The sequence below is a fragment of the Sitophilus oryzae genome, unplaced genomic scaffold (genome assembly GCF_002938485.1).
Source record: "Sitophilus oryzae breed Bouriz unplaced genomic scaffold, Soryzae_2.0 scaffold_177_pilon_pilon, whole genome shotgun sequence".
Lineage (NCBI taxonomy): Eukaryota > Metazoa > Arthropoda > Insecta > Coleoptera > Curculionidae > Sitophilus > Sitophilus oryzae.
In genome coordinates this window covers 4,380,864-4,394,553 of record NW_022146479.1, presented here as the reverse complement: position 1 = coordinate 4,394,553, position 13,690 = coordinate 4,380,864, and the positions used below count along the sequence as shown (strand labels likewise).

At 31.7% G+C, this 13,690-nt stretch overlaps 1 protein-coding gene across 5 annotated transcripts in view; it reads left to right on the top strand.

The window, feature by feature from the left end:
• Window positions 1–13,690, top strand: part of LOC115882168 (rho guanine nucleotide exchange factor 12) — a 48,368-nt gene that overhangs the window by 8,460 nt on the left and 26,218 nt on the right. For all 5 annotated transcript variants that reach the window (XM_030900049.1, XM_030900047.1, XM_030900052.1 and 2 more), the window contains 6 exons: window positions 96–308; window positions 361–573; window positions 630–884; window positions 941–1,052; window positions 3,788–3,955; window positions 4,022–4,081. In XM_030900049.1, the coding sequence (XP_030755909.1) occupies window positions 96–308; window positions 361–573; window positions 630–884; window positions 941–1,052; window positions 3,788–3,955; window positions 4,022–4,081 (1,021 nt within the window). The remainder of the gene's footprint in view (window positions 1–95; window positions 309–360; window positions 574–629; window positions 885–940; window positions 1,053–3,787; window positions 3,956–4,021; window positions 4,082–13,690) is intronic.

Here is a 13,690-nt window from a genome sequence, read left to right as displayed (position 1 = left end):
TGTACTTGCTTTCTGTGTGCCCGACGCGTTATCTTGTCCACTCAAAAAAATATTTGACAAGTTTTCTTTTTGATGTGAAGTAAATACAATTTTAGGATCAGTGGGAGGATCACGGTCATTTCAAATCGCTGTCTCGTCTGTGGGACCACCTGCCCCATCTGGCGGTGTTTATGAACTACGTTCTGTCAAATTGCGATCCCAACAGTTTGCTGTTCTACCTGTTGACCGATCTCTATAAGGAAGGCAATGCCAAGGAAATGAGAAAGTGGGCGTTCGAAATACACTCGTGTTTCCTAGTTCCTGGCGCGGTAAGTTTTTTATAAAACAATTTATTTTTTTTTAAATTGTATTTCTGTATAGCCGTTAAGATTGAACAACGTGGACGAAAACATCGCGAGAGAGATAGACGACGATTTAACGAAAGAGTACGAAAAGGAGGAAATCATGAGAAAGATCTTCTGGAAGGCTAGGTCGCGCGCCAAGGAAGAACTAACCAGGCAACTCACCGATTTCCAGCATAAAAGAACGGCAGGTTTGGGTACGATTTACGGACCGACCGATTCGGAACTTACGGTGAGAACTGATTAGTTTTCTCAGAGATCCTTTCTCTACGATACAAATTTTTCCAGGATCACTACAACGACAAAAACAAGGAGATGAAATTGTACGAGAGTCTGTTTATTCCGAAAGTAGAAATGTACTTGGAAGAGTTTGAAAAGGAGAACGTCGATCCGCCCAAGTTTTATATGGCGGCCGCTCTCGTCACGATACTTACCAGGATGTTTAAGATCCGGTCGCCCATTTTGGATTTGGACAGAGTGCCGACCTTTGTAAACCGGGATCGGTCGTTGAAATCGAAGATTATCGGGCGATATTCTAGAAAGGTGGGGTAAAATCAAAACAAGCGTATTTTAACTTATTTTTTGTTTTTTTTTTCTAGATAAGTCATTTGGGTCATCAGTTCATGTCCCAACAATATTATACTGTGATACCTTGTAACAACTGTCATCAAATTATTTATGGGATCAGTCCGCAGGGATATCAATGTTCATGTAAGTATAATATGTCGTCAAAAACATAAAATGTAATAAATACCAAGTCTCGCAACGCAATTCTTCCTTATCCTTACTAATATTATAAACGCGAAAATTTGTTAGGATGTATGGATGTTTGTTACTCTTTCACGCAAAAACTACTGAATGGATTTTAATAAAACTTTGGGGTAATATAGCTTATACATCAGAATAATATATAGGCTACTAGCGTGTACACGCGACTTCGTTAGCGTCGAATTAATCATTTGTAATGGTGATGATAAAGCAAAGCAAGAATTTCCATTAACATAGAAACTGGATAAAATTTTCTCGCATTTATGTCAGCATGAGAAAAAACAATCGAGAAACCCCTCCTTGTCGAACCTCTACACCCCACAGTCAATCCGTTTGCCAAAAATCAGCTTTAAACGTCAAGCAGTTTGAGCAGAATCGTGATTACTCAATGGTCATATTTTATGAAACACCCTGTATAAATTTTTAAAAAATCCTAAAAAATGTAAAACAACAAAATAAAATATATGTACGTGTTTAAGAGTTTTTCCGAAAAACTAACCGGTTTTTAAATAAAAAATATTCTAATATTTGAGGGGTGGTTTCACCCCCTTAGAATTCGAGTTTCGAAAAATCACTTCTTATCGAACCTCTACACCCTAAAGTCAATACGTTTTCCAAAAATCAGCTTTTTAAGCAGGAACGTGATTAATCAATGACCAGATTTTTCGAAACACCCTGTATACATTTTTAAAAAATCTTAAAATATGTAAAAAAATAAAATAAAATATATGTACGTGTTTAAGCGTTTTTTTTCGGAAACTTGACCGTTTTTTAAATAAAAAATATTGTAATATTTGAGGGGTGGTTTCATCATGGTTTCACCCCCTTGGAATTTCGAAAAATCTCTTCTTATCGAAACTCTACACCCTAGAATCAACCTGTATGCTAAAATTGAGCTTCTTACGTTGAGTGGTTTGAGCAGGATCGTGATTAATCAGTGAGTCAGTCACTTAAGGATTTTATACAGGGTTGTTCACCACATGCGACACGGAGTATTGTAGCTAAACGATTAGATTTTTACAAATTGTAAGTTTTGGGTTCGTTGAAGGACTATTAGAGCTACAATTTAAAAATATTTTTACAAGATACAGAGTGTCCCAAATAAATAAAAAATATCAAAGTTGTATGTTTTTAAATGGAACACCCTGTATATTATTGCATTTTTAGTTTCTACGATTAAAATAAAGGTAAATTTGGTTAAGGTTTTATTACACTTAAACCTTACCGTTTTTGAAATATTTTCAATTTTGTGAAATTGCAGTATAAATTTTAAGGCTTCATTTCTCCGAGGGTATCAAAGTTTTTAATACTAAATATTTACTGAAGTTTTTTTATTGATCAGTTATTGTGTTGCAATAATAAAAATTATATTACCATATACAGAGTGTCTAAAAATTTATTTAAAATAATTACTAGTTTTAAACGACAATAACTTGTTTAATTTAAATGGAGCACCCTGTATATTTTATGAGAATCAGATGCACAATTTAATTGTCTATCAAATTGTATTATACGACTTTTTACCTATCCCTTCAAGTTTTCGTAGAAAATGCATTTTCTTATAATTTAGACCTCATTTATCAATATACCCATGGAATATTGACATTTTAGATTGTTTTTAAAACAACAAATGTACAAAATGTACAGGCTAGTAATATTATCGTTTTTAGTAAAGCGCTAATATTACTAGCCAATTTGTATGCAAAAAGAAAACTATTTAAATCTTTATAAAAGAGTATACCATTAATTAAATATAGCACCAGTATTTCCGACCAAATACGAATTAATTACATACTTAATTGTGTTCGTTAATAAATTATTCTAAATAAATGTGGATTTGAATCAGAAATCAATATAATAATAAGTTATGAAAATGAACGTTTCTGTTGTTATAAATAAGCATTTGTCAAAAAATGAAATATCATTTTTAAGGTGTTTAGTTTCAGTTTTTTTATTTGTTCAGTTTTTTTATTTTTTAATGATATAAACGAACTATATCGACAATACTTTATTCATTGACTTTCAATTTCATCTAGACACATGTCATGTAATAGGTACTTTCAAATATTGCCTCTAGGTGCTATAATAATAGACTATCAATTACAACTAGACACATGTAATAGGTACTTTCAAATATTGCCACTAGGTGTTATAATAATTTTTGTGTTAAAATAATTTTTTAGACACTCTGTATAAGGTAGTAAAGTTTTTATTATTGCAACACAATAACTGATCAATAAATAAACTTCAGTAAATATTTAGTATTAAAAACTTTGATACCCTTGGAGAAATAAAGCCTTAAATTTTTTTACTGCAATTTCATAAAATTGAAAATATTTCAAAAACGGTAAGGTTTAAGTGTGATAAACCTTAATCAAATTTTTACCTTTATTTCAATCGTAGAATCCAAAAATAGAATAATATACAGGGTGTTGTATTTAAAAAAATACAACTATAATATCTTTTACTTATTTGGAACACTCTGTATCTTGTAAAAATCTAATCGTTTAGCTACAATATTCCGTGTCGTATGTGGTGAACAACCCTGTATATAGTATGTCTTCTTGGTCACTAAAAATTAAGATTCTTGTTTTATTCACAACGCGGTTACAGGGGGGTCAAAAGTACTGTGAAAAATTACTAAAAAAATTTTCCTCTGAATTATTTTTTTTTTGTAGTGTGCCTTATAAATTTGCATCGTCCTTGCGTGAAATTGTATGATGACGCTTGTGTGGGTCCCATTACGAGAAAAGACGTCCGAGGCCTCAGGAAGCTGATCGGGATGCGCCACGACAGCGCGGAACAGAACAGGCACAGGAAGACGGCCACCACAAATTTTATTCAAAGTGAGTAAAAAGTTTTATATTTCTTTTCGTGTAAATAAATACAATGTTCTTATTTTCTTGTTTCAGTGGAGAAAGAGAAAAGACACCAAGAGGAGAGAGACAATAGAGCTGACAATTACGAGTCCGGTAAGTATTTTTTTATATCAGTTAATTATTTTGAATATACAGTGTGTTCCAAGATTATTATTTTTTACAACCATATTAAATTATGTTTAGGATATCAATATTTATTTTTTTTAATAGTTAATAAAATATTTTTTTCTTTTTATTCTTGGCTTTAGGTCGTTGGGGTTTTAAAGATGTTACTGGATTTTATTTTTATTGACAACGTTTCAACAGTCATGTCTCTTTCAAGTCTTGAACGTAGATTTCCATAGAATTAAAATTGTGAAAAATACACACATATTAAAACTATTATTTTATTTGTTTAAAGACATCACACTTTAGTATACAGCACGTATTTTCTCGTAGACCGTTTAAGAAAATACGTGCTGTATACTAAAGTGTGATGTCTTTAAACAAATAAAATAATAGTTTTAATATGAGTGTATTGTCCAGTTTTTCACAATTTTAATTCTATGGAAATCTACGTTCAAGACTTGAAAAAGACATATGACTGTCGAAACGTTGTCAATAAAAATAAAATAATAAACAAAATCCAGTAACATCTTTAAAACCCCAACGACCTAAAGCCAATAATAAAAAGAAAAAAATATATAGTATACCAGGTCAACGAAACTAAACCAAAAAAAAATATTTTTTTAGATTAGAAATTTTAATACTTAATTTAGGTGTATTATATGAAAGTATTAGTTTATGTAAGCGGTATTGTTCCGCCACTGTTCAAGGGCGCAGTTTCTAGCTCTTTTGCTTTAAAAGCGAGTTAAAATTAGACATCGACCTGGATGAGACCGGGTGTCGTCGTAAAATTTCTTGTTTCGGGATCGTTTCGTTCCGAAACTGCCTCAACACTTCCGATCGCAGAATTATAAGAACGCACCTACGTTGTTCAATTTCGGCCAATTATTTCGGAGAGTTTTATTATTACTTCTTAAAAAACTCGATGGGGATAATTTGCAGACATATAATTTTTTGACTACTTATATTTATTTTATCTTAAACTGAATTTTAGATTAACTCGGAACAAATTACATATATATATTCGATTTTCTTTAAAGTAAACTTGCTAATCTTAAATTAATATTGAGTTTGGAAAAATAGGATATTACCGAAAAACAACGATTGTTAAAGATAATGTATATATTTATGTTCATTTACAGAAATTACATTTAAAAATTTATTTATATTTTGTTAGATTTTCTATGTTTGGAAATATCTATAACCTTTCGAAAAGTTGGGTGTTTTTATACTTTCTATTTATTTTGTTTATTAGCTACTTAAAAAATTGAATTGGTATATTTTTTACTAGTCTGTCCAGCGAAATAATATATGACAATGACAACTGACTGTGTTGTCTATTATTTTAATTTAAAAGTGGATTTATTAAATAATCAGTTTTGTTAGTTTAATTTTACTGACTGAATATCTAGTTACATAAACATTTTGTTATTGAATTAAATCCTGTATTGTTGGTATTTTTTTTTGCTGGGCATGTGGAATCTGATATGCATATATTATAAACGCGAAAGTTTGTTTGGATGTATGGATGTTTCTTACTCTTTCACGCACAAACTCCTGAATCGATTTTAATGAAACTTTACCATAATATAGCTTATACATCAGAATAACACATAGGCTATAATTTATGAAGATATTGTGTGAATTGTTCAAATTATAACAATAATGTTGAAAAACAACACTCGGTTCGGTTAAACACGTCCTCCTAGATCACCCTGTAGTAGTACTTCTTATCACTGTTGTGAGCGCAAGTAGTATTCATAGACTATCAATTAAAACTAGACACATGTAATAGGTACTTGTTGGTTCTTAGCTTCAATCTACTGAGGTGTTCGTTGCAGAGACAGTGTCTGGTTAAAAACCCCGTAACAATCCGAAGATTATTCTTATTTAAATCAAGGAAAATCGTTGATTTTTCTCGGTCGTAAATTCTGAATAATTTCTTGCTAAACATACTATAGTGAATTTTTGTGCAATGGAAAAAAGGTGTCTTTACTTTTCAGTTGCTTATTGAAATAAACCTGCGTTACTTTCAATACAAATTTGATACTTATATTTCACTCAAAATAAATGAAGTTTTCGCGAAAAAAGAAGAAGCCAACATATTTTTTAACTACATGGAAACCTCAGATAAAAAAATTGTTACCGTAGGCGTTAGATTTATCTCCCGCCCGTGTCTAAACCAGGGGGATGTTCCTGTAATTCCGCGAACGGATTCTTCTCCCCGTTGCCTCCCCCTCCGTTCCCGTTGCGTTTGCCATCCCGCTCCCGGGCATCCCAGTCGATCGCCGACCGTCGCGATGCGCTCGTAATCGCGGCTCAGAAACGCAAATGCGTGCTTTTGGACCATCGTCGCGCTCGTCGCTTCATCCCCGCATCGATTCGACAAAACGAAAAGGTATTTCCATTAAACGTAGCTCGAAAAAAACATTTTCAAACCAATAATTATTATGGCTATTTAAAAAAAATACAATCTTAAATTTTCTGGAGCAACCCCCTTTGATGTGGAACAATACTTCAAAAATATAAGGTTTAATTTAAATAAAAAAAATCATAAAAAAGGTTAATCTAAAGCTGAAAATGTACTTTTAAACTTCATTTTCAACTTTTTTTAAACCTATTAATTTTGATTATATTTTTTTAAATATACATAATCAAAATTAATAAACCCTGAGTTGTGACAAGCAAACCTCTTTTAATGTACACTGAGAAATATATATGTAGAGTTCTTTCTACACCATAAAGGACGCCTATTTCAGTGATATTAAATTATAAAAACTTTTATACTCAGTTATTTTTATTGACTGCCTTGTATTATTTATTTACCAAACTTTGAAGACAACGGTGTAATAATGGGTAAATCTTAAATAAGTGCACATATTTTCAGGGTTGGCAAATCTCGATAAAAGAAATACATTCTTCTTGCACTTTTTTTCAAATAATTATATTCACAATAGCCAAGTTATTTTACTTAAATAATAATGTTTATAATTAATAAATAAATGTTTTTTATTCTTATATTTTGAAAACTACTGGATGTTTTGTGTATTTTAGTTTTTCTAAATTTAATCTACTGTCTATGTTGCGATATTATCAAGAAACTATATTGCTTAATTCAAAATTAACGAAAATGTAAAAAAAATCGAATATACAAAATTTTCAAAATTTATTTTTAGAATTATCTTATGGTTTGTACAGTGGATTTAACTGAAACTATAATGTAATGCAGCTGTATTTGAATGATTTTATTGTGCTTTTTGTGGTAGATTTTGCCCACTTTTGAGTTTTATTGCAATTACATGTAAATAAAAAGCTGAATTTTAGGAATATTTTCTTATGATCATGTGATGTTAAACTTATTGTTTTAATTTGAAAATATTTACAATTTGGTTACATGGAGCCAATCCTAATTTATTAATTTAATTGGCATGTGTATTTTACGTAAATCTAAAAAATCGTAATTCACAACACATAATAAAGAAGCAGTGAAATGAATCTCCCCGATATAATTTATGTTGTGTTTTTTGTTAAGATAATTAACCCGATAAATTATTCCAGTCGGAATTAACGTTTCACCTCGCCTCTGGATTATTTTAAGCGCAGGCTTTTGTATATAAACGAAATGTTAGAACGGTTATTTATTTATTACAACAAACAAGCAGTAACTCATTAAAGTCCGTTGGAAATTTCAACGGTTTATCTCATTTTTTCTAGTTCGATGATTGTTTTAATCGATTAATTTTTTAACGTTTTCGATGTATGTACTAAATGTTTTATAACGCGTGTTTATAAATCGTGGTAAAGTCACGTAAAGTGTTGTTCCGAAATTAGACACTTCCTGCGATAAAATTGGTTTTGTAAATCTTTTGGGAAATGGTGCGAAAGTATTAGATAAGAATGTATGTATATGCCAAAATCATTTTGTTAATATTACCAGGAGTCATTGACTACGTGTATATCGGTAACTTGTAATCCGATTCATTCCATCGATCGACTTGAAACACCTTTTGTTCAATTCTGTATCTATTGCCATTTTTCTAATAAAGATAATATAATTTCTAATAATAAGAAAAAAAGATATTTGGGAGTTTTTTAATATTTTTTGAGATTTGAGTGTTTAAGTTTTGAATGTTCCCCATTTTAAATAAAAAAGACAACATAAAAACTAGATTTTTGGTCAACACAAATTAAAACAAACGACAATGAAAAAGGTTAGGAAGTTGGTTTCGAAATGTTATTTTAAATCGATTCTATCTATTGTGTATCTATTGTGTATAATATTAAGGGAGACACTCTCAGACGACTCGTGTACTTGGCAAACATTTGTTATTAGCATACAGGGTCCAGCCTACTGCGTACAAAATTTTTACAAAGTTATTTATTACAGAAACTACTATGCACTATTGCCGGACCCTGTATGCCGATCACAATTATTTGCCAAGTACACGAGTCGTTCATAGTCCGGCTTTTGCGTACTTGGCAAGTATACCATCTTTGTAAATATTTTTTTTTCATTTGTAATCAACAAGTTTAGCGCTCACGCGGCGCGACGAGTGAGAAATGATTGCACAAGTAAACCACTCACACAGCATGCAAGTATATGCCAATAACAAATGTTTGCCAACTACTACTCGAGTCGTAATCCAGATTTACGTTTGCATCCGTTTGACTAAGTTCAATTCTACCAAAAAAGAAGATCGAGTTAAAAAAATGGAATCGCATTGAGATATCAATCGCCACCGGGCATTGGGTTAAAATTAGTCTGATGAGATTGAAATTAGCCGATATACACCTAGTCATTCTAATTGAATTGTTCGTTGTAGATTATGTTTATTTTTCAATGGCTATCTTTTTTTCTGGTTGGACGCCAATGATCGATCGATATCGAAAACAATTAACGGCCGAAGCCGATTTAGCCAAAGGTCGGAGGTTCCGATTTCCCCGAAATGTCTCGTTCTATAAATCTAAAAAACGGGAAAGCGCCAAGTTTAACATTTCCTCCGGTTGCGTTGTTCGTCCAAATGTTTTTCTTCTATACTCTAAACAAAGATATTTTCAGAACGAATCGTTATATAATAGACGGGATCTTATTTGATATCGACTGCCACTGTTGATACAATGTAGCTACGACGTGACAGTGGGCCAGAACAATTAAAATAAAAATACATAAACGTAGGTTTATTTATTCCTTTGGACTGTTTGTAAATTGCCGGGACGACTTGGCAATATATCACAAATGTTCTATTAAATCTTGGCGATTTTCAATATTTAATTATTTAAAAAGTTAACATCTTACTTATTAATTTATTTTTGGGATTTTTGAACAACACTATATAAGATGTTATTCAAAATAGAATATTTTACAATTCTGAATAAACAAGAACTCGTGAGAAAGATTGGGCATCGTTGTACAATTATTTGTATTTGTTACTTTACATAGAAAGCTTGCCAATATATACAAAAAAGCGAAAGCAATATTAATTATATATAAAACAACTCCAGAGTTAACAACTGGCAAAGTATGATGTGGAGACGCGATATCCCCAAAACTGTTTCCAACAACACTAGATTCTTCAGTTGACAGAAGATTTCTACCTTACATCAACTGGACTGGACCAACAAAGGATTAAAAATAGATGGAGAGTATCTTAATCATCTAAGATTCGCTGATGACATAGTCCCAATTGCAAATAGTCCTGAAGAACTACAAGCACAAACTAACGAACTAAATATACAGCCAGCACTAAAGTAGGTCTCAACATGAATTTAGCAAAAACTAAAGTAATGTACAATGAACTAGCAGACAGAAAAGACATTCTAATAAATAATACAAAACTGGAAATACTAGAAGTGTATATACATTTGGGACAACTAATACACAGCTCAGAATTTCTACTACCAGAAATCGACAGAAGAATTAAGTTAGCATGGAGTACTTATGGAAGAAACTTAATCATATTCAAATCTAGAATTCCATTTATCTAAAGAAGAAAACATTCGACCAATGTGTACTACCAGTCATGACCTATGCATACGAAACCTGGATACTTAAAACACACATTATAAGGAAACTGCAGGTCGCACAAGAACCAATCGAACGAAATATGCTGGGATTAATAAAAAAAGACCGTAAAAGAATAAAGTGGATACCACAAAAGACCCAGGTAATAGATGTCATCCACAGAATCGAATCCCTCAAGTGGCGATGGGCAGGACATCTGGCAAGAAGGACGGACAACAGATGGAATTAAGAGACCTAGAGAACGATCGAATCTGAGATGGGACCATGATATTAGGAAATTTGCAGGGATAACATGGGCCCGCATAGCCAACAATAGACAACAATGAGCCCAACTACCAAGAGATTATTTAAATGTGCGAGGAAGGAGGCTACACCATAATTGGAAATGGTTGAATAAGCTAAAAATGATGACGATGATGATAACGGTGATTTTCAAAATGTTTAAATATTTCATTGACAAGTTTCAATTGTTTGTAGTTCTTTTGAAAGCAGTCAAATTGAAAATGAATGAAGCAGTTCATTGAAGTCTTGTTCAAAAAATTAAATTACACTTCAATTATAATTATATAATTATTATTATTATAATTATTATTATTATTATTGTTTTTTTTTTATTAGCATATGGTTAGTTGTGCCAGAACGTTATGTATTGAAAGCGTTGCGTTGCACCTAAGGAACGGGCGTTGCAGAATCAAGTCCGTTTTTATTTCGTCTATAAATAGCGGCCACAATTGAGAATTGCCGATTTACGAGCGCGCCTTTACGTCCGTGGCTAATTGATACCCAAACTAGTTATTTACGTCTAAAAATACGAATGAACCTACCGGGGGTGCCTCTGTTTAGTCTTACCATTTTTTTCTTACAGATGTTTCCATTTCCTTTGCAGCCATAACCAATCCAAAACTATATTAAAATTGATTTATTTTTATTTTATAAGGACATTCTCACTGGTTAATTATCAGTTGATGTACAGGGTCTCCCAGGCTGAGCGTGCATTAGAAGTTTCTAGAGAACTAGAACGTCTAGCTCGGAGATTTTTTGCACATCATAGTTTCACAACGAGATCTATCGATTAAAAATATTTTCAATATGGCGGCACTTCCGGAAATACCGGAAGTTGACAACAACTTTCTCATTTTAAATGGGTGTCCCCATTTTTTATTATGTACTTAAATTCTCTGTAAAATTTTATGAATTTTGATATTAAACACTCTATATCTAACATTGACCGTTTTTGAGAACAAAAAAAACTACCTGTCAAAAATATATGTATAGCCTAAACGTCAAAATTTAGTGATTACCACAGCCACTGTGCCATAAAGAGCAAACATGTGGCTATCTATTTAAAAAATTAAATTGTTCGAATGTCATATTATAATGATGGCCGCAGCTGTCATAGAATTGAGCGATTAAAAAATTATCATAAATCATTTCTTTCAAATGGAAACCAACTTTTTTTATTTTGCTAGTGAAAAGGCTTTTCAATTCGTTACTTTTTAACTATACATGTTCCTATACCTTTTTTCTTGATTTTCACCAGTAGCCTATTCCTTTAAACATCAAGTGATGTAAAACAATAGATCTGGCCATGTCATATTGTGACGCTCTGTTCAAAAAGCAGCATAATTTTCGAGCCAACTTTGCGCTGTTTTTTTTTTTCGATCATATGCAATATTATTAATATCAACTACACTAGAGCGAAAATACGAGATATATTTGTATAAATACACAAATTCTTAAGCAGGCAGTATTTATACTACAGGAAATTCAAATAATTCGTTTTCTGACAGATGGAAATAAATTGTCTGACCGTTTGACACTTAATGTTTTCAAACTAAATATTAAATAACTTAAAAACGATTTATTTTAGGTATAGGAACATAATGTATAGTTAAAAAGTAACGAATTGAAAATCCGTTTCATTAGTGAAATAAAAAAAGTGAGTTTCCATTTGAAAAAAATATTTTTATGATAATTTTTTAATCACTCAATTCCATGACAGCTACCGCCATTATTATATGACATTTAAACAATTTAATTTTTGAAATAGATAGCCACATGTCTTCTCTTTATGTCACAGTGGCTGTGGTAATAATTAAATTTGACCTTTAGGCTATACAAATTTTTTTGCCAGATAGTTTTTTTCGTCCAAAAATTTTAAATACTTTTTTTCTCAAAAACGGTTAATGTTAGATATAGAGTGTTTAACATCAATAATCATAGAATTTTACAGAGAATTGAAGTATGTAATAAAAAATGGGGACACCCATTTAAAATGAGAAAGTTGTTGTCAACTTCCGGTATTTCCGGAAGTGCCGCCATATTAAAAATATTTTTAATTCATAGATCTCGTTGTAAAAACAATGATGTGCAAAAAATCTCCGATCTAGATATTGTGATTCTCTAGAAACTTCTAATGCACGCTCAACCTGGAACACCCTGTACACTTACCGGCACGACAAACGGGCAGTGGACCGATTTTGATGATTTTTAAGCAGTATGTAGGTAAATTTGACTTTTTAGTATATCTTTCTAAATTAAAAAAGAAAGTTCCCATCTGTCAATAATACCTACGAGGGAACACAATTTTTTTATTTTGGTGGAAGTTTGGAACACCCTGTGGAATATGTTAAAAAAGCGAAGAATTTGAAAATCATTTTATCATCTAGGTCTAGGTGCATCTTTTCTAGATAGTTTACTTTTTATTTCATCTCAATAGCTTTATTTTTTGGAGATATTCGTTTTTGAAGATGACACTAACGTTTTTGCTTTTGGTCCCAGTCAACAGACCTATGAAATAATGTTTATGATTTATGTAATGTCACTGTTATTGAAAAATTATTGTCTGTTGGCTGTATATACAGTTACTCTAGCAGAGATGGTTTATGTCCAGAAGTTGTATCCGCTATATTTGCTTTAATAGAAGATGAGAGAGATCAAAATTATGTCGCTAACAGATTATCAAATAAATCTCAGTGGTTTTGTCAAAGACGCAATTTTTTATAATTAGGCCATATAGGTTTGTTTGCTATTAACCGAGAATAAAAATATATATTTTTATTAAAGGTAATAAATAAAAGCAATGAAACAGTGTAACTATAATAAATCCATGACATCGCGAGCTTTAATCAATCTCAGTCGAATTGAGATATAATATACTCTTTTATTAATTATAGGCCATTAAAGGAAAGTCGTAAATAAATAGAGTGATGGAAAGAAAAATCAATCATTACGAAAATTAATATTTTCTTAATGGTTCAATTTCAAAGCCATCTTCGAGGAGTACTGACACTAAATCGTCAACATTTAAAAATAAAAATTTATTTTTAGGGTTTGAAAATAAAAAAACGGAGCCCCTATAGCATCACTTTGTTGTCTGTTTCTGTCAATACTTTATCTCTGGAATACGTGGAGGTATCGAGTTGAAATTAAAACTATATACCCATGATTTGCCACCGCCAGGGATCTTTTGAGAGAAGATATTGCGCGTGTAGTTGGCGGAGCTTCACAGAAAATTACTACCCTAGTGACGTCATGCCCGCGGAGAACAGATTTGCGACCGCCCAGGATCTTAT